The sequence below is a fragment of the Scyliorhinus canicula genome, chromosome 14 (genome assembly GCF_902713615.1).
Source record: "Scyliorhinus canicula chromosome 14, sScyCan1.1, whole genome shotgun sequence".
Classification (NCBI taxonomy): Eukaryota; Metazoa; Chordata; class Chondrichthyes; order Carcharhiniformes; family Scyliorhinidae; genus Scyliorhinus; species Scyliorhinus canicula.
In genome coordinates, this window is record NC_052159.1 from 61,320,777 (window position 1) to 61,342,952 (window position 22,176).

General features: G+C 47.8%; 1 protein-coding gene across 2 annotated transcripts in view; it reads left to right on the forward strand.

Moving 5' to 3' along the window:
• The window catches only part of cwf19l2 (CWF19 like cell cycle control factor 2), a 201,683-nt gene extending 180,303 nt beyond the window's left edge, over nucleotides 1–21,380 (forward strand). For both annotated transcript variants that reach the window (XM_038817825.1, XM_038817827.1), the window contains exons 16-18: nucleotides 1,346–1,426; nucleotides 15,825–15,926; nucleotides 20,615–21,380. In XM_038817825.1, coding sequence (XP_038673753.1) covers nucleotides 1,346–1,426; nucleotides 15,825–15,926; nucleotides 20,615–20,755 — 324 coding nt within the window. In that variant the 3' untranslated portion in view covers nucleotides 20,756–21,380. The remainder of the gene's footprint in view (nucleotides 1–1,345; nucleotides 1,427–15,824; nucleotides 15,927–20,614) is intronic.
• The last annotated feature ends 796 nt before the right edge of the window (nucleotides 21,381–22,176 follow it).

A 22,176-nucleotide genomic window follows, 5' to 3' on the forward strand; every position in this document is an offset into this window, starting at 1 on the left:
TAGTAAAGGGTTAATATCTGAATCTATGTGTAAATCAAACACTAGAGGGCGTCACTAATTCACTGTGTATAAGCCAGCATCTCCAGGAATTCTGGGAGAAGCTGAGGAGAACATGAAGAGAGCAGAATGAAAGTTGAACAGAGAAATATAGCATGAGGTCAAGTCATAGTGTAGTTTAGATAGAATATTGAATACTGCCATACAGATTCGATATCAATTGCTTATTATTCGATATCAATTGCTTATTATCTATAACTCAGTAGAACGTGCAAACTTCATTTTGGTTAGTAGTGTTAAAATTAATTAATTTTGATTCAATCTTCTTTGTATATTCTTTGTCAACACTACATGTCTGGCTATCTTGGAGGAAAAGGCAAAGAATATAATACGTTACCAGTAGTGGTAATATAACAATCATAGGATGCAGGCAGCATATTAAATTCATGAGGGACACCTAAAAGTGAGAGATAATTTGTGCTGAAAGTGTTCTACTCTGCAGTAATATTCCCCTTTAATAATTTCAAATTACTTCACTGAATTATTAACTATGTCAAAAGGGTTATACTGTATTATCTATGGTGTTATTTAAAAGGAGCCTAAAAGTTAACTTGTTTTCCAAATGATCACCATATAGATGTTTAATTTGATTATTTTTATGATGTCCTGCTGTAGGGTGTCATTTTTGGCTAAATTTTACAGCATCTTTCTAAAATTTGATCCAGGCTAAATAGCTTCTAAAATGTTTTGAATCAAACAAGTTTCAAAGAGAAAGCAGTCTTCCCTCTGAATTGTTGCCAGGTATAAACTATGGTAATAGTATTGGTGGTTGATTGATTAGCAAAATATTTTGTCATTAAAATGACATGAATTGACATTTAATATTATTTTTATTAATTAAAGACTTAATGTAAAATATCTAAACACCACATTATGTGGTGAACCATGCACTCCGTAATCCTCCCATGATTCTCAGGAGAATATCATCAATTTTCTTAGCAGTCCAAATCAAAGGCGTCGGAGTGTGGCGACTCGGGAATTTTCACAGTAACTTCATTGCAATGATAATGTAAGCCTACTTGTGACAATAAAGATTATCTATTATTAGCTATTGTAATCTCTCATACCAACATGAAAATCATATGTAATCATTTTGATTTCCATAACCTGGTAATCTTGACTCCATGCTTGTAAATACAATGTGCTGTAATACCATAATTTTGCATTTATTTCCCTTTGGTATCTTTTTAATATAATGCCTTTCCTCAATGTGGTTATGCTCCTTTATCACAATACTGTGCTTCTATTTTAATGTACTCAAAAAAACCATTTGTGTAATTTTTGAAAGAAAGCTATAATGGAGGCTGATGAAGAATGGGCCATAAACAAGAAACTAGTTGACCTTTCCACAAGGGATATCCGCAGAGCTGTAAGTAATTATTTCTGTTATCCAAGAAATTCTTCAAATATTGTATCTAAGGATACGCTTTTGAGGGTCATTTTCATTTTCCTTTGTGTATAATATGTACCCTATAATATGTGCCAATTGGATTATACAAATGTTTAACCGACTGCATTTAGAGACTGGCTATTCATTTCACAATGCACACCTTAACCTGTGATTAAACTCCAGTCTTAAATATCAGGAATGAGATTGTTTCATAAGAATAATCTCACTTTACCTTACGCTGGGTTCTTAATTTGGGCTTTGTACCTATGCACAGAGACGTCCCATATCACATTTTTAGATGTGAATTTTTGTTTATCCTGAATTCCTCTGCAAACCATAATGTAATTTACGGGTAGCACGGTAGCATTGTGGATAGTACAATTGCTTCACAGCTCCAGGGTCCTAGGTTCGATTCCGGCTTGGGTCACTGTCTGTGCGGAGTCTGCACATCTTCCCTGTGTGTGCGTGGGTTTCCTCCGGGTGCTCCGGTTTCCTACCACAGTCCAAAGATGTGCAGGTTAGGTGGATTGGCCATGATAAATTGCCCTTAGTGTCCAAAATTGCCCTTAGTGTTGGGTGGGGTTACTGGGTTATGGGGATAGGGTGGAGGTGTTGACCTTGGGTAGGATGCTCTTTCCAAGAGCTGATGCAGACTCGATGGGCCGAATGGCCTCCTTCTGCACTGTAAATTCTATGATAATTCTATGAAAATGATTTTGTTTAATGGTAGAGCAAGCTCAAGAGGCCGAATGGCCTACTCTTGCTTGTATTATGCACGTTTGTATGTTCATCCTAGGATCTTAAAAGGTGACTGCAGAGATAATGGATGTATTGGTTATGATCTTCCAAAATTTCCTAGATTCTTGAAAGGTCCCAGCAGATTGGAAAATCATGAATGTGACATCTCTGTTCAAGAAAGGAGTAGACAGAAAGCAAGAAACTAGGCCAGTTAACATCTGTTACAGAAAAAATGCAAGGATGCATTATGCCCTGGGCATTCATCTTCTCATTTTTTTCAGCTTGCTCTACCATTAAACAAAATCATTTTCATAGAATTATCATAGAATTTACAGTGCAGAAGGAGGCCATTCGGCCCATCGAGTCTGCATCAGCTCTTGGAAAGAGCATCCTACCCAACGTCAACACCTCCACCCTATCCCCATAACCCAGAGGATGCTACCTCAGAGGATGTTTCCCGTTGTGGAAAAGTCTAGAACTAGGGGACACAGTATTATAAATTAGCAGTAACCCTTTTAAGACTGGGCAGCACGGTAGCATTGTGGATAGCACATTCGCTTCACCCCTCCAGGGTCCCAGGTTCGATTCCGGCTTGGGTCACTGTCTGTGCGGAGTCTGCACATCCTCCCCGTGTGTGCATGGGTTTCCTCCGGGTGCTCCGGTTTCCTCCCACAGTCCAAAGATGTGCAGGTTAGGTGGATTGGCCATTATAAATTGTCCTTAGTGTTCAAAATTGCCCTTAGTGTTGGGTGGGGCTACTGGGTTATGGGGATAGGGTGGAGTTGTTGACCTTGGGTAGGGTGCTCTTTCCAAGAGCCGGTGCAGACTCGATGGGCTGAATGGCCTCCTTCTGCACTGTAAATTCTATGATAATGAAATGAAAATCGTTTATTGTCACAAGTAGGCTTCAATGAAGTTACTGTGAAAAGCCCCTAGTCACCACATTCTGGCACCTGTCCGGGGAGGCTGGTACGGGAATCGAACCGTGCTGCTGGCCTGCTTGGTCTGCTTTAAAAGCCAGCGATTTACCCCAGTGAGCTGAACCAGCCCCTGGTCTGGGAGAGATTCTTTTCTCTCGGGGTATTGGGGATTATCAAGCACTAGGAAGGAAATTGAAGAACAGGTCCTCGAGGGTCATAATCTCCGGATTACTGCCCGAGCCACGTGCTAATTGGCATAGGGATAAGAAAGTTAGGGAAGTAAACACGTGGCTAAGGGATTGGTGTGGGAAAGAGGGATTCCATTTCATGGGGCATTGGCACCAGTTTTGGAACCGGGGGGATCTGTACCATTGGGACGGTCTCCACCTGAACCGATCTGGATCTAGCGAAAAGGATAAATAGGGTGGTCAGTAGGACTTCAAACTTCTGAGTCGGGGGAAAGGGAAAGCGACAGGGAGTAGGGGGTTAAATGGAAGGATAAGCAGCAGGTTAGCATGTGTGCAGGTGGGTTTAAGTTCAAGGCAGACTAGGAATGAAGCAAAAAGGAAGGATAACTTAGGACATCTCATGATGTCCAATTTCTCTAATAATGATAAGAAAGTCAGCATTAAGGCACTTTACCTGAATGCTCGTAGCATTCGTAACAAAGTTTTTTTTTTTAAATAATTTTTATTGAAAGAGTTTTTCCATACAAACATTTACCCCTACTAATTTTTAAATTATTTACAACACAATCCCTCTAGGCAAATGTCCCTCCCTCGCCCACCCTCTCGCGCGCACCAGTCCCTCCCCCCCCCCCCCCCAGGCAACCTTAACAAACAAGGCAGCCTACAGTTTCAGACATGAGCAGCGAGCAGACTTGCCCGCGTTACAGTCATGCATGTCCCCCCACGACCCTTGCTGCCCCCCCCCCTCCCCTCCCCCCCCCTCCCCTCCCCTCCCCCCCCTCCCTCCCTCCCCCCCCCCCTCCCCCCCCCCCCCCGGGTTGCTGCTGCCACGACCCCGAACGTCTATCTCTGATCTAAAAAGTCAAGGAAAGGTTGCCACCGCCTGGCGAATCCCTGTACCGACCCTCTCAGGGCAAATTTGATCCTTTCTAGCTGAATATAGCTAGCCATATCGTTAATCCAAGTTTCCACGCTTGGAGGCCTCGCGTCCTTCCATTGAATTAATATCCTTCGTCGAGCCACTAGGGACGCAAAGGCCAGTATTCCGGCCTCCCTAGCCTCCTGTACCCCCGGTTCTACCCCGACCCCAAAGATCGCAAGCCCCCATCCTGGTTTGACCCTGGACCCCACCACCTTCGACACCGTCCTTGCCACCCCCTTCCAGAACCCTTCCAGCACCGGACATGCCCAGAACATATGCACATGGTTCGCTGGGCTTCCCAGACATCTGACACACCTGTCCTCACCCCCAAAGAACCGGCTCATCCTTGTCCCCGTCATGTGAGCTCTATGCAGCACCTTAAATTGAATGAGGCTCAGTCTCGCACACGAGGAGGAAGAGTTGACCTTCTCCAGTGCATCCGCCCACGTCCCGTCTTCTATCTGCTCTCCCAGCTCCCCTTCCCACTTGGCTTTCAGCTCCTCCCCTGATGCTGCTTCCGCCTCCTGCATTATCTTGTAGATGTCTGATATCTTCCCCCCTCCGACCCAGACCCCCGAGAGCACCCTATCACTCGCCCCCTTACTGGGGAGCAGGGGAAACCCCTCCACCTGCCGCCTAGCAAATGCCTTCACTTGTAAATATCTGAACATGTTTCCCGGGGGGAGCTCAAACTTCTCCTCCAGCCCTCCCAGGCTCGCAAACCTCCCCTCTATAAACAGGTCCTTCAGCTGCCGTATGCCCACCCTGTACCAGCTCTGAAATCCCCCGTCGATGTTCCCCGGGATGAATCTATGGTTCCCTCTTATTGGCGCCGCCAACAGACCTCCCATTTCCCCCCTATGTCGCCTCCACTGCCCCCATATCTTGAGGGTGGCCGCCACCACCGGGCTCGTGGTGTACCTCGTGGGGGGGAGCGGCCAAGGTGCCGTTACTAGGGCCCCCAGGCTTGTGTTGCCACAGGACGCCCTCTCCATTCGTTTCCAAGCTGCCCCCTCCCCTTCCATCATCCACTTGCGCACCATTGACACATTTGCCGCCCAGTAGTACCCCGAGAGATTGGGCAGTGCCAGCCCTCCACTGTCCCTACTCCGCTCCAAAAAGACCCTCCTCACCCTTGGGGTGCCATGCGCCCACACGTAGCTCATGATGCTACTCGTCACCTTTTTGAAGAAGGCCCTAGGGAGGAAGATGGGCAAGCACTGAAATAAAAACAAGAACCTTGGGAGGACCGTCATTTTGATTGACTGCACCCTCCCCGCCAGCGACAACGGTACCATGTCCCACCTCTTAAATTCCTCCTCCATCTGTTCCACCAGCCTGGAAAAGTTCAACTTGTGGAGGGTCCCCCAGTTCCTTGCCACCTGCACCCCTAAGTACCTAAAGCTCTTTCCTGCTCGCTTGAAGGGGAGTCTCCCAATACCCTCTCCCTGGTCCCCCGGGTGTATCACAAAAACCTCGCTTTTGCCCAAATTTAGTTTGTACCCCGAAAAGTCCCCAAACTCTGCTAATAGTTCCATTATCTCCGGCATTCCCCCTTCTGGGTCTGCCACGTACAGCAGTAGATCATCCGCATACAGCGATACTCGATGTTCCTCCCCTCCCCTAGTCAGTCCTCTCCACCCCCCTGAACTCCTCAGTGCCATCGCCAACGGTTCAATCGCCAGTGCGAAAAGTAGGGGGGATAGGGGACATCCCTGCCTGGTCCCTCGGTGGAGCCCGAAATACTCCGACCTCCTCCCGTTTGTCACTACACTCGCCGTCGGGGCCGAGTAGAGCAACTTCACCCACTTAATAAACCCTTCCCCAAACCCAAACCGTTCCAACGTCTCCCACAGGTACTCCCACTCCACCCTATCGAATGCCTTCTCCGCGTCCAGCGCTACCACTATCTCAGCCTCCCCCTCCACTGCCGGCATCATAATTACATTCAGCAGTCTCCGCACGTTCGTGTTGAGCTGCCGCCCCTTCACGAACCCCGTCTGGTCCTCATGGATTACCCCTGGCACACAATCCTCTATTCTAGCTGCCAGGATCTTTGCCAGCAACTTGGCATCCACGTTCAGAAGCGAGATAGGCCTGTAGGACCCGCACTGCACGGGGTCTTTATCCCGCTTCAATATCAGGGAGATCAGAGCCTGCGACATTGTCGGGGGCAGAACCCCCCCCTCTCGCGCCTCATTAAAGGCTCGTACCAGTACCGGTCCCACCAAGTCCACATTTTTCTTATAGAATTCCACCGGGAACCCATCTGGCCCCGGCGCCTTCCCCGCTTGCATCTGACCTATTCCCTTGACTAGCTCCTCTAGCCCTATTGGCGCCCCCAGCCCTTCTACCAGCCCCTCCTGGACCCTTGGGAACCTCAATTTGTTTAGGAAGTCCTCCATTCCCCCTCTCCTCGTCGGCGGCTCAGACCGATACAACTCCTTGTAAAAATCCCTGAAGACCCCGTTCACTTCTTGCCCCTTCTGCACTACCTTCCCGCCCCTCTCCTTCACTCCCCCAATCTCCCTAGCCGCATCTCGTTTGCGAAGCTGGTGTGCCAGCATCCTGCTCGCCTTTTCCCCATACTCATAGACCGCGCCCTGTGCCCTTCTCCACTGCGTCTCTGCCTTCCTGGTGGTCAGCAGGTCGAACTTGACCTGCAGGCTGCGCCGTTCTCCCAGCAGCCCCTCCTCTGGTGCCTCCGCATATCTCCTATCCACTTCCAATAGCTCCCCCACCAGCCTCTCCCTCTCCTGCCTCTCCTTTCTTTCTCTGTGCGCCCTTATGGAGATCAGCTCTCCCCTGATCACTGCCTTCAGGGCCTCCCAGACCATCCCCACCTGCACCTCACCCGTGTCATTCAAGTCCAGATAGCTCTCAATGCTCTTCCGGACCCTTTTACACACCTCGTCGTCCGCTAACAGCCCCACATCCAGCCGCCACAGCGGGCGCTGGTCCCGCGCCTCCCCCATTTCCACATCCACCCAATGCGGTGCATGATCAGAGATCGCAATGGCCGAGTACTCAGCTTCCCGTACCCTCGGGATCAGCCCCCTGCTCAACACGAAGAAATCGATTCTGGAGTACACTCTATGGACGTGGGAGAAAAAGGAATACTCCCTCGCCCTCGGCCTACCAAACCTCCATGGGTCTACTCCTCCCATCTGCTCCATGTACCCCCTCAGCACTTCTGCCGCTGCCGGCCTCCTATTGGTCCTTGAGCTCGATCTGTCTAGCCCGGGGTCCAGCACTGTGTTAAAGTCCCCCCCCATGATCAAGCCCCCTGCCTCCAGTCCCGGAATGAGGCCCAATAGGCGCCTCATAAAACCCGCGTCATCCCAGTTCGGGGCATATACGTTGACCATCACCACTTTCTCCCCCTGCAGCTTACCCTTCACCATCACATACCTACCCTCCTTATCCGCCACCACCTCCTCCGCCACGAACGACACCCTCTTTCCCACCAGAATCGCCACCCCCCGGTTCTTTGCGTCCAATCCAGAGTGGAACACCTGTCCCACCCACCCCCTTCTCAGGCGAACCTGGTCCACTACCTTCAAATGGGTCTCCTGTAACATTGCTACATCAGCCTTCAGTCCCTTCAGGTGTGAGAATACCCTTGATCTCTTGACCGGCCCATTCAACCCCCTCACGTTCCAAGTGATCAGCCGGGTCGCGGGACGACCCGCCCCCTTCCCCTGCCGATTAGCCATGTCCTGTTCCCTGCTCGCCCCGGGTCGACCCTCCCCTTCTGACCCGCTCCCCATGACGATGTCCCCCTCCCCCCACCTCTCCAGTCCTCCACTTCCCGTTTCTGGTCTTTTCAGCAGCAACCCGGTGTCCCTCCCTAACCCCCCTCCCCCCCCCCCCCAGGCTAGGACCCCTCCTAGCCGCGATGTACCCTCCATCGTACTCCCGTAAGTCAGCTGGTTCACGCTGACCCGGCTGCTCCTGCCACACTCCGACTCCCCCCGGCTCGGGGGGGGGGGGCCTCCCCCCCCCTTGCCACTCCTCCCTGGCCCCGCTCCAGCGCGGGAAAGGTCGCCATTGCTAGCCACGCCCCGCACTCCTCCCCTCCCCCCTCCTCTGCCCCGCGCGCGGGAAAACAGAGGAAAGCCCGCGCTTTCGCCCTGCCACACCCCACCCCACCATCTTCAGTTCCACCCCCGTCCCCGTCCATGCCTGTAAAAGAACCCCCCCTAGGAGCCCATATCCCCGATCTGCTCTCCCCCCCGTCCCACCTCCCCAACTTAACATTATAAATAACAGATAAATAACAAATAACAATGTACTTAACAGTCGCCCTCTACCAAACAGCATAAATAACCATAAATAACCATGAATAACCACAATAACAATAACTAAGGGAAGTTGGCAAAGGGGGAAAAAACATCAGAAGAAAAACCACAGCAAGAGTTCAAAATCCAAACAAAGAATTCAGCTGAAAGTACCCGAGCGGCTACGGCCGCCAAGTATCCCCTGGGTCTAATTCGAGTCCAGTTTCTCTTCCTGTACAAAGGCCCACGCCTCCTCTGGGGACTCAAAATAGTGGTGTTGGTTCCTGTAGGTGACCCACAAGCGCGCTGGCTGCAGCATTCCGAACCTGATCCGTTTTGCATGTAGCACCGCCTTCGTCCGGTTGTACCGGGCCCGCCGCTTTGCCACCTCCGCACTCCAGTCCTGGTAGACCCTCACCGTCGAATTCTCCCACTTGCTGCTCCTTTCCCTCTTGGCCCACTCCAGCACTCTCTCACGATCGCTGAGTCGCTGGAACCGCACCAGCACCGCCCTCGGGGGCTCATTTGCTCTTGGCCTCCTAGCCATGACCCTGTAGGCCTCTTCCAGCTCCAGGGGCGAAGGGACGGCCCCTGCCCCCATCAGGGAGCTCAGCATTTCTGCTACATATCCCGGGAGGTCTGACCCCTCCAGGCCTTCTGCCAGGCCCAAGATCCTCAGGTTCTTCCGCCTCATTCGGGTATCCAGCTCCTCAAAACGGCTCTGCCATTTCAGGTGGAGTGCCTCGTGCACCTCTACCTTTCCCACGAGGACCGTGGCCTCCTCCTCCCTCACAGTCATCTCCTGTTGCAGCTCCCGAATCGACGCCTCTTGGGTCGCCTGGGCTCCCATCAGCCTGGTGGTCGTCGCATTCATTGACTCCAAGAGCTCCATTTTCAGCTCCGTAAAGAAGCGCAGGAGAGCGGCCTGCTGCTCCTCCGCCCATTTCCTCCATTCCTCGGGTGCGCCACCGGCCGCCATTTTGGTCTTCTTCCCCCGCTTTTTTTTGGGAGCTGCTGTTGCTTTCTTTACCACCCCACTCCGGGTACCGACCATAAAGTTGGTCTGGTTCTCTTCAGGGAGCCTTCCCCCACCGGGACTTGTCCTTACAGCGCCGTTGGGGCCCTCCAATCGGCCCGAAAACACCTTTGTAGCAGGAGCAGCCAAACGTGCGACTTAGCTGGTCATAGCCGCAACCGGAAGTCCCATTCGTAACAAAGTTGATGAATTAACGGCACAAATCATCGCTAATGAATATGACTTGATAGCCATTACGGAGACATGGTTGTAGGATGGTCACGACTGGGAGTTAAATATCCAGGGGTACCAGACGTTTCGGAGGGATAGACAGGTATGTAAGGGAGGTGGAGTAGCACTAATAATCAAGGACGACATCAGGGTGGCATTGAGGGATGATGTAGGTTCTATGGAGAATGAGGTTGAATCCATTTGGGTAGAAATTAGAAATTCTAAGAAGAAAAAGACACTGATAGGCGTAGCCTTTAGGCCACCAAATAATAGCATCACACTGGGACGGGCAGTAAATGAAGAGATAACTAATGCCTGTGAAAAGGGTACAGCAGTTATCATGGGAGATTTTAATCTGCATATAGATTGGTCAAATCAGCTCGGTCAGGGTAGCCTTGAAGAGGAGTTCGTTGAATGTATCCGGGATAGTTTTCTGGAACAATATGTAATGGAACCGACGAGAGAGCAAGCTATCCTAGATCTGGTCCTGTGTAATGAGGCAGGAATAATTAATGACCTCATCGTTAGGGATCCTCTTGGGAGGAGTGATCACAGCGTGGTTGAATTTAGTATACAGATGGAGAGTGTGATGATAGAATCCAATACCAGGGTCCTATGCTTGAACAAAGGGGACTACGATAGAATGAGGAAGGACCTCGCTAAAGTAGACTGGAAACAAATATTTTACGGTAGGACAGTTGAGGAGCAGTGGAGTACTTTCAAAGAAATCTTTCATAGTGCTCAACAAAAGTATATTCCAGTGAGAAGGAAGAATTGTAAGAAAAGAGGTAATCTACCATAGGTGTCTAAGGAGATACATGAGGCTGTCAAATTGAAAGAGAAGGCTTACAAAGTGACCAGGATCAGCGGGAAACTAGAAGATTGGGAAAACGTTAAAGGTCAGCAGAAAGCCACAAAAAGAGCCATAAAGAAAAGTAAGATAGAACACGAAAAAAAACTGGCACAGAATATAAGGACAGATAGCAAAAGTTTTTATAATTATATAAAACTAAAAAGAGTGGCTAAAGTAAACATTGGTCCTTTAGAGGATGAGAGTGGTCATTTAGTTATGGGATATGATGAAATGGCGGAGGCATTGAACAAATATTTTGTATCGGTCTTCACAGTGGAGGACACTAATAACATTCCAGCAATTAACCGTGAGAAGAAGGTAGGTGAGGACCTGGAAACCATTACTATCACGAAAGAGCAAGTGTTGGGCAAGCTAATGGAGCTCAGGATAGATAAGTCTCCTGGCCCTGATGGAATGCATCCCAGGGTACTGAAAGAGATGGCTGGAGTAATAGCAGATGCACTTGCGGTAATTTTCCAAAACACTGGGGCAGTCCGAGAGGATTAGAAAACAACAAATGTGACGCCACTGTTTAAAAAGGGAAGTAGACAAAAGATGGGGAATTATAGACCGGTTAGCTTAACCTCTGTCGTGGGGAAGATGCTTGAGTCTATTATCAAGAAAGAGATAGGAGGACATCTCGATAGAAATTGTCCCATTGAACGGACGCAGCATGGATTCATGAAGGGCAGGTCATGCTTGACGAATTTCTTGGAATTCTATGAAGACATTTCGAGCAAGGTAGACAAAGGGGACCCAGTGGATGTGGTGTACCTAGATTTCCAAATGGCCTTTGACAAGGTACCGCACAAGAGGCTGCTGCATAAGATAAGGATGCATGGTGTCAAGGGTAGAGTACTAGCATGGATAGAGGATTGGTTGTCTAACAGGAAACAAAGAGTGGGAATAAATGAGTGCTATTCTGGCTGGCAATCAGTGACGAGTGGTGTGCCTCAGGGATCGGTGTTGGGACCACAATTATTTACAATTTATATAGATGATTTGGAGTTGGGAACTGCGTGTAAGGTATCCAAGTTTGCAGATGACACGAAGGTGTGTGAAAGAGCAAAGTATACTGAGGACTGTAAAACCTTACAGAGGAACACTGACACATTGAGTGAGTGGGCAAAGGTCTGGCAGATGGAGTATAATGTCAATAAGTGTGAAGTCATGCATTTTGGTAGGAGTAACAATAGAACGGATTATTACTTAAATGGTAAAAAGCTGCAGCATGCTGCTATGCAGAGGGACCTGGGTGTACTTGTGCATGAGTCACAGAAGGTTGGTCTGCAGGTGCAACAAGTAATTAGGAAGGCAAATGGAATTTTGTCCTTCATTGCGAAGGGGATTGAGTTTAAAAGTAGAGAGGTAATGTTGCAGTTGTACAAGGTGCTGGTGAGGCCATACCTGGAGTACTGTGTGCAGTTTTGGTCTCCACACTTGAGAAAGGATGTGCTAGCACTAGAGGGGGTACAGAGGAGGTTCACTAGGCTGATTCCGGAGTTGAGGGGGTTATTGTATGAGGAGAGGCTGAGTAGATTGGGATTATATTCACTGGAATTCAGAAGGTTGAGGGGGGATCTAATAGAAACATATAAAATTTTGAAGGGAATGGATAAGATAGAAGTAGAAAGGATGTTTCCACTGGTAGGTGAAAGTAGGACAAGAGGGCATAGCCTCAAGATTAGGGGGAGCAGATTTAGGACTGAATCAAGGAGGAACTTCTTCACTCAGAGGGTGGTTAAAGTATGGAATTCCCTACCGAAAGGAGTAGTAGACGCTACTTCATTAAAGATAGGGTAGATGTTTTTTTGAAAAATAAAGGAATTACGGGATATGGCGAGAATGCGGGTAAGTGGTTCTGAGACCACGAATAGATTAGCCACGATCTTATAGAATGGCGGAGCAGGCTCGAAGGGCCGGACGGTCTACTTCTGCTCCTAGTTCTTATGTTCTTATTTGTTTTGAGCTCTTTCTTCCCCACACAGTGGAGGCTGGTCCATTGAAATGTTCGAAGCTCAGTTAAATGAACGTTTGATCAACAAAGGATTCCAGGGCAGCACGATGGTGCAGTGGTAGCACTGCAGCCTCACGGCACTGAAGTCCCAGGTTCGATCCCGGCTCTGGGTCACTGTCCATGTGGAGTTTACGCCTTCTCCCAATGTTTGCGTGGGTTTCGCCCCCAGAACACACAGATGTGCAGGGTAGGTGGATTGGCCATGCTAAATTGCCCCTTAATTGAAAAAATGAATTGGGTACTCTAAATTTATTATAAAAAACAAAAGATTCCAGGGTTATGGGGGGAGTAGACAGGAAAGGGGATTTGAGGCTACTGTCGGATCAGCCATGATCTTGGAGTCAAAGTGTTACAGTGCAAAAAAGAGGCCCTTCAACCCATCATGTCTGTGCTGGCCATCATTCATCAATCTATTATCCCATTTTCCAGCACTTTATCCATAGCCTTGTATGCTGTAGCATTTCAAGTGATCATCTAAATGCCTCCTAAATGTTGTGAAGTATCCCGCCTCGACCACCCTTTCAAACAGTGAGTTCTAGATTCACACCATCTTCTGGGTGAAAAAAGGTTTTCCTCAAAACCCTTCTAAATCTCTTGCCCCTTACCTTAAAATAATGCCCCTGGTTATTGGCCCCTTTACTAAGGGGAAAGTTTTTTCCTATCTACCCAACTATGTCCTTCGTAATTTTGTAGACCTCAATCAGGTTCCCTCTCAGCCTTCTCTGCTCTAAGGAAAACAACCCCTGTCTAACCAGCCTCTCTTCATAACTGAAATGCTCCAGCTCAGGCAACATCCTGTCTGCGTGGGTTTCCTACGGCTGCTCCGGTTTTCTCCCACAGTCCAAAGATGTGCAGGTTAAGTGGATCGGCTATGCTAAATTGCCCCATAGTGTTCAAAAGGTCAGGTGCGATTACTGGGTTACGGGGACAGGATGGAGGCATGGGCTTAAGTAGGGTGCTCTTTCCAAGGGCCGGTGCAGACTCGGTGGGCTGAATGGGCTTCTGCACTGTAAATTCTATGATTCTATATCAAACCTGATTCTCAGTTGTATTATCCAATTGCCGACTGTCATATGAACCCATTTCTGCTTCACCTTACTGCATCTATTTTGTCGTCCAGGGAAGTGATCATGATTAGGCTCAGTGTGAAATGAAAAGCCTCTACTGATAGAATGTTAAATGTACTGGCAATACATACACCAGGCACATTGCGTTGATGCTAGCGTTCACTATGACTAGCAGGGATTATAACTCCAATTACATTTGATTTTGGACTCCATATCACAGAAATGAAACCGTTTCTCTGTTTGCATTTAACGTAAGGCACATTGGTGCTGGACCTGTTACTGAGGCGAAGGGAATTATTTTCTTTTCACAGCAAGACCATCACAAACAAAAATCTAATGCTGAACAGAATAGGAAAGTGAAATCATATTATAAAGTTGATGTGATTTTTATTTTGTTTCGAATATCTTTGGTCCTTTTCCTATTGCAACAACCATTTTTCTTTTAAATCTGTTGAGAAAGTATGGAAGGCATGCTTGCTTACATTTTAATTTTAAGCCAGATGTTCAGTGGAGTATGCCTCCTGGCCACCAATGCCGGGAATAAAGAGGTTGGGAATAAAGAGGTTGGGAATAAAGAGGTTGGGAATAAAGAGGTTGGGAATAAAGAGGTCGGGAATAAAGAGGTCGGGAATAAAGAAGCCGGAGCCATTTCAAGGCCTGGGCTACATTTCAATAGAACCAGTGAGGTACTTGTTCTAAACAAGTAGTCCCAGTCCTCCTTCAAATACTGCAGCAGGGTGTTTTATAACCATCTGAAAAAACAGAAAGATTCATATGTTATTGGCTCTTCTACAGGACTTCAATCCTTCAGCACCACACTGAGTTGGACTTTAATTATAACCTTCTGAACCAGTGAGTAAACCTAAGCTGACAGAAAAGCTGGGTGCTCAATAAAATAGAATTGTAGCAATTAACCGCACTACACCTATACTCTTTCATACAGCCATGAGTATCCACCAGGTTGTGATGTAAATATTCACAAGATTGTATCATATTATTTGATCAAGTTGAAGGAGCAACCAGCAGTGACTGCCCAGCAGGCGAGAGATTCAATAATTAATCTAACATCACAAAACTGCCTCACTTCTCTCAAACTGCTTTCAATACATTGTAAAGTGAACAGCAGTGATGCCAATTTGGGAAGAATAGTTAAATAAACTGCAGGAATTTAAAATTTTGTTTTGCCTTAAGATTGTAGAGTCGAGAACATGCAAATCTTTTTTCAGTGCCTCAGGTCCAGTCAGCTTCACTGCTTCATCAATGACCTTCCTTCCATCATGAGGTCAGAAGTGGAGATTTTCACTGATGGCTGCATGATATTCAATACAGTTTGTGACTCCTCAGATACTAAAGCAGTCCATGTTCAAATGCAGCAAGACATGGAGAATATCCAAGCTTGGACTGACAAGTGGCAAGTAGCATTCATGCCACACAAGTGCCAGGCATTGACCATCTCCAACAAGAGGGGCTCTAACCATTGTCCCTTGACATTCAATGGCAGCCCCCCACTATCAACATACTGGAGATTATCATTGACCAGACACTGAATTGGGCTAGCCATATCAATACTGTGGCAACAAAAGCAGGTCCCCGCTTCCAAACCTATGACCGCTATTATCCATAAGGACAAAGGCAGCAGACATCTGGGAACACTACCACCTGGAGGTTCCCCTCCAAGTCATTCACCATCCCGAATTGGAAATATATCACCGTTCCTTCAGTGTCACTGGGTCAAAATCCTGGCACTCCCTCGCTAGCAGCACTATGGGTGTACTTACACCTTGGAATGCAGTGATTCAAGAAGGCAGCTCACCACCACCTTCTGAAGGGTAACTAAGATTGAGCAATGAATGCTGGCCTAGCCAGCAAAGCCAACATTCTGTTAATTTTTTTTTTAATAGCCACGGTTATAAAAGGCCTAATCAGGTGCTTTCTGTACTTTGCTTTTAAACTACACGTCTTTCTGTCATATAGCAGCCTCACTGGTTGAAAGCCTCCTCTCTGTTGACTATCAGTTTAGACCTTAAACTGAGGATAAATTTTGACCCCAACATTTCCTATTTTCATTTAGGTGCAGGCAGCTACATGCCGCAAAGTCAATATTACATTGAAAGACTCATCAATACTAATAATTATTTTATTTCAGGTTCCTAAAGGTCTCCCGTACTTTTCTGTGGATTTTGGTCTCCAAGGGGGTTTTGCTCACGTCATTGAAAATGAAGAGAAGTTTCCTTCTTATTTTGGAAAGGTAATCCCTAATTAACTTGTATTGCTGTGGAGCTTGATGATATTGACAATGAACTTGATGCTTCCACAAATCATCTTGGCAAAAATTCAATCAGTAGAAAAAACGGTAAATTTATTAGCTCCCAAAGATGTCATGTTATTAGTAGTACATTGAATTTGTCATTCAAGTATGTTTGTGTTGCTGTTACTGTTAGGCTGTATAAGATGTAATGATTTGGTCACCAGGTGATTTCAGGGAACTCCTTGCACACTGCTGCTCCATGCTGAGGTATCCGTCTCATGAAACGATGGACTGAGCTCAGGGTGTATGTCACATCTGGATTTAACATCATCTGCTGTGGCTTTAGAGGCCAACTCATCAATGACATTTCTTTCTGCAGCTGGCACGGATGAGTAGAGTTGATCCGAGGTTCACTGATGTTTTTTCCTTCTGGGCTCTCTTTTCTGCCATGTGGTAATTTATTGTCCTCTATTTTTTCCAACACCCTTCCTGACTACATGTATCCAGGTACTCCAATCAGCAGTAAAGCCTTCCAACGAATCAATGCCAATCCTGGTCAATTTAATATCGCACTTGCAGATGTCCTTGAATTGCAGGCCTGTGGGCCTATTGTTCCGATAGCAGGTTTGCCATAGAGCATGGGCGAAATTCTCCGACCCCCACGACGGGTCGGAGAATAGCGGGAGGGCCTTCCCGACATTTTTCCCGCCCTCCCGCTATTCTCCCCCACCCCCCGCCCAACTCCCGACCCGAATCGCTGCCGCCGTTTTTTTACGGCCAGCAGCGATTCACAGCTGTTCGATGGGCCGAAGTCCCAGCCCTTTACGCCGTTTTTACGAACGGCAAACACACCTGGTCTGGCCGTTCGTAAAAACGGCGTCACAAACTCGCTTTTCATAACCATGGCACCGATTGGCACGGCAGTACCACGGCCGTGCCAAGGGTGCCATGGGCCCGCGATCGGTGGGCACCGATCGCGGGCAGCGGGCCCGATGCCCGCGCACTCTTTCTCCTTCCGCCGCCCCGCAGTATCCATTCGCGGGGCGGCTGAGGGGCAACCCGGCCCGCGCATGCGCGGGTTTCGCGCAAATACGTGATGACGTCATCCCCGCGCATGCGCGGGCTGGAGTCTTCCAATCCGCGCATGCGCGGCTGACGTCATATGACGCGTCAGCCGGCGCTAACTCCGGCAAGCGGGCTTAACGATATTCGTTAAGCCCGTCATGCCGGAGCCTACGGCGTCGGGCTGCTAGCCCCGACCGGGGACCAGAATCGGTTCCCGGTCGGGAAGGGGCGCGCTGGCGTCAAACCCGCCCGGGTTTGACGCCAGCTTTATGATTTCTCCCGTTTTGGGAGAATCGCGCCCCATGTCTTTGAGGATGTGGCCATTATCCATTTGTCACACATAACCCAGCCAACGAAGTCACCACTGACTCCAGGGGGCAAACATAATGGGAATCCCTTCCTGCTGGTGTACTTTCATATTTGGCACTCTGTCCTGCCATGAAATGTTCAATATTCTTCTGAGGCAGCAGAGGTGGGAGCTGTTCATCCAATTTCCTTGATGCTGCATGACTCGAAAGCATGGTGTTAAGAATGCAAGGTGGGTAACAACCGCACAGTTTGGCCAGTGTGCACCAGGGAATTGCCAAAATGAACCAAAATGGACAGTTGTTGCTGGAGCTATGCTGTTGCCATGGACTGTATGCAGTGAACAGCTACTTCTAAACTAAGCTGTGAGACATGCAAGATCACACCACTGGAATCAGCTAGACTTTATCATTGCCAGAGGTACCACCCTCAACAATGTGCTCATCATTCACAGCTATTGCAGTGTTGACATGCGTCAGTAACCACTCCCTCATTGGAGCAAGGTCACGCTTCAGCCAAGGAGGCTATACCACTCTACTAAGAAAGATCGTCCTCGGATTAACGCTTGTCACTCCACAGTCCCAGGAAGAATCCAGGAGTCCCTCAACATCCTCAATCAGGCTCTTTCCGGCAACGCCCAATGCCTGAGTGTGGTGTCAAAGTGGGATAATCTGTGTTTTGCCATCTATAACTGCATTCACTGTGTATGGGAAAGGAACCAGAGGAATCCTGACTGCTTTGAGATTTATTGGACTGAAATAGTCAGTTACTGCAACCTAGAGGGAGAGCCTCATGAACTCCAAGCAAGTCCCCAGCAAACAAAACCCAGATGTTTTCAGAGTTGCCAGAATCAAGGTTCAGCAGACTGCTTGGCACTGTACCAATCCTCCTCCCTATTAACTTTGATAGTTCCACTTTCAGCTCCGAAAGGTTGTTTAAAACATCTAATTCAATCTTGCATTTTAAAGGTTTGCTCTGTTCTAATCAGTGGTGCTCATCGAAATATACAATTCAACAAAATGTGTGGTTTTAACCCATTTAGTGCTGTGTTACCAGAGGTACAGAATCTTTTCAACTACTTTGATGGCTGTTGAATTGCTAATATCTTGGGAGAAAGGCTTTCAGTATGGAGGCCTTAGTGACCTAGGGCCTTCTGGGTGTGCTGGTCTTACCTCCACCTAAGCCATGAATTGCATGCACATTTTTCTGCGATTCACAAAGGAGAAGCTCATTGAACTCTTTCACCTCTTGGTACAGACCATGGCCTTTAATTTTTGCACATTGGGGTCCTTCCTGGCTGGAATGGATAGCTTTCCTAACATCTCCCAGTTTGTCGACCACTGCTGCACCAGAGGTGACAAAGAATCTTTACACTAGGAGAGGGAACTTCATTTTGTTCTTTCTGAATAGAGGAAAACGGGCGGTGTGCCCATGTGTCATAGCCAGGGTGCCAGCTTTCTCATGGTGTAGGATGCCATTGACTATACACTTGTTGCTTTACAGCCACTGAATCTCCATGCTCAGGATGCACTGAACATCGTTGCACTGCAGCTGCACAGTTATGACTTCTTTACTGCCTGCTTCACCTACATGCGTACCTTCAGCCACTGGTGTACAAGGACACTCTGGTCTCATTGCACATTCCCCTCTCCTAATTTGTGACCCTTCAGATTATATCTGCCTTCTGGTTTTTGCTACGATTGGGGTGAGCACAGGGTAGTGAAGAGAGACAAAAGTTGTGTGTTGATACCATCTGCATCACGGATACACCTGTGCACTGAGCTCAGCAAATCAGAGAGGTTGTGGGATATGAGAAGGTGAATTAGTTCAGAACATACTTCAAGTTTCATGGTATTCAACCTCATCTCTGGCTATGATTGCCAGCACCGACTTCTTCATGGTGGTGAGGACTTGTGACTGTGTCTGTCCTTCACTGATTAGGTACTGCTGCATCAATTAATGCAGCACCTTGTCCAGCAAGGGAAAAAGAATTGTGTCAGTGAGTGTGATCCAATGTGTTTGAATCATGTGCCGACCACACTTGAATAACTGGAAGTGTATGAAAGCTATGGGACGTGGTGTGCAACTTGCAGCAGTATTAAGTATGTGGAGGGGAGAAGAGGCCATGAATATGAAGTATGAGTTTTTGTTGATGGCGATTGTTGGTAGGTGAGTGAGGGGGCAGTGTAAGAGACAGTCCAGGTCCTTGGTGCTTGACTACGATAGTTGCCTACCTGCTTTCTCTGCCTTCTTTGTTTCCTCCTGGAGGGTCTTCTAGCATCGTGCCCCCTCTCCACCCCCCCCCCCCCCCCCTTCCTGCCCATTAACTGCTGTTTCACCATTTTTGCACCTGCTGAAGGCATGAAGCACCTCGTTTTGAAGATGCTGGCTTTAAATGGTGCTATCTCGCTTGAACTTGGGCTGCCTGGTGAGGTAGGCAGCCACTCAACAGTGTACGTCAACTGGCTGCACCAAGTTTATGTGCTGCCTGCATTTGCTTGAACAGGCATGGGTTACTTGAGCATCGAGATCTCCAAATCCTTTTTTGGGGCCATCAAATTTTGAATCTTCTATCTTTCCATTAAGTATATTCCTATTGGTTGATTTTTCTCCCAAAATATATATTAAATTCCTTAAATACAAATAGAAGGATTAACGAGAGGTGTGTTGTAAAGAAAAGAGTTTGACTAAGAAACTAATGAACAGTCATATAGCATGTCAGCATTTTTCACTAGCGCGGACTCCCGGTTACGGGGACGTGCCAAGCAGTTGCACATCAGGTGGCTCTCCTCCAGTACACAATAAAATAGGCACTTTTGGACAAATTCAGCCCGAATAAACAGGAAAGGAAGAGGAGGGTGGGGGATTGCTAATCAGGGACGGGATTCTCTGCGCCAAAATAGCGCTCGACGCGGGGGCGGAGAATGTGCGTCAAACCCGAGATTGTGTCTGACGCAGCTCCTGCGATTCTCCAGGGAAGTCCAGTGATTTGCGTGTGTTTTTTCGCGGGCGTGGGGACATTGCCCCATTACTGGAGAATCCCGCCCTAGTTATTTAGTTACAAAACCATTATAAACGGTGGGACTTAAAGTTGTCATAATTGTGATCTTTCTAGAAGCTGGGGCAATTTTCAGCACAAGTGAGCATTTCTGAGGAGAGGGAGGAAGTTGACCTTGATCCAGCTGTCAAAAGTATTGTGCAAGTGGGATAGGGATGCCAAAGGGCAAATCACGTTACATAAGGGGAATAAAAATACAATGTGTAATGGTTTTCAGAAGAAACGTCAACATAAATTGCTTTTTTTTTCATCTTTAAAGGAAATAGTTGGAGGCATGTTAGACCTGGAGCCAAGGCGTTGGAGGAAGCCAATCAGAGAAAACTTTGACGATCAGAGGAAGAAAGTGCTGCAGTTCTCACATTGGTGGAAGCCATACAACTGTACTAAAAATAAGGAATAATGTCACCTATTACAGCACAATGGCTTCAGTATCTTGAAACATAGCTTTGGAGGATGGGACGCTTTCTAAAAATATACTTGTAGTTTCTACACGCTGACAAATTTCAAGATCCCGCTGTTCTTTCATGAAATATTGAGAAGCCAATCTAAGTAGTGAAGATATGAGTTTGCTGTACTAAAAATAATTTTATTACAAAATTGGTATCGTTTTGTACTGTAAATAGAAAATCCATAAAGCCTGACATTTGAGGCTTGCTGTTGTATAATTTTAATTCATCCCAGGCTGTGAGACCAAATGTCATGATTTTCAGTTACGTTTATCTGGGTGAATAAAATTTGATATTGTAAACAATGCTGAAATTACATAATTTTCCCTGGAGGCACTTAACCATCACAAGTTCTTCTTTCAAGTTGTTGAGGATTAACAGAACTCTATATAAATGTTTCGAGCAGAGTCAATTAACTGTGAAGACAGACTCAAAACTGTGACCATAAGGTTGCGAAGAAAGGTTTCAGCCTGTCGATCTTTTGCTATGCTATTATGTAAAATAACTCAGTTGTTCAAAAGAGGAACCTGAAAATACAATTTGCCTTCATAACGTCACACAAATAAAAGGTCAAATTTATTCGGCTGGATTCTCCGTTCCTGAGACGTAGTGTTGATGCCGGGGCAGAATTCGTGGATTTCTACGATAGCAAAACTGGCAAAATTAGCAAAACGCCATGGGGTCCTTCCAGGTGCCAAGTGGGGACCTTTCAAGGACCTCACAGACCTTGGTGCATCCGTGTCGTCACGAAGGTCCTATGTGCCCGGTCGGCTCAATGCATCAAATTCGATGTGGACTGAGTCCACCAAGATGCCCGGGCAGTGGGGTTCGTGGATATTGATGAGATGCCCCAGGTCCCGAGGGTGATCGACTGGGTGTATGTCTCCCTACGGACACTGGTCCATGACGAGCTGGTCTTCACAAACCGAAAGGGGTTCCACTCAATGAATGTGAAGCTGGTGTGTGACCATGAGCTGCACATCATGCACGTCTGCGTCTGATACCCGGGCAGTGTACACAGTGCCTTCATCCTGACACGTTTGACGGTTCCTGACACATTTGAGGCGCAACCCCGGGTAAGGGGTTGGCTCCTAGGCGATGGGTTATCCGCTGCAGTCATGGCTGATGACACCTATCCAGAGGCCACAGACTGACACAGAGACCCGCTGCAACGACGCCCATGCAGCAACAAGGAACGTGATCGAGCAGTGCATCGGCGTCCTGAAGATGCGGTTCAGGTGCCTGGACTGTTCTGGTGGAGCCCTCCAGTATAGCACTACAAGAGTCTCCCACATCGTGGTGGCCTGCTGCGCCCTCCACAACATCACGCAGCAGAGGGATGATGTGCTGGAGAAGGAGGAGGAGGATGTGAAAG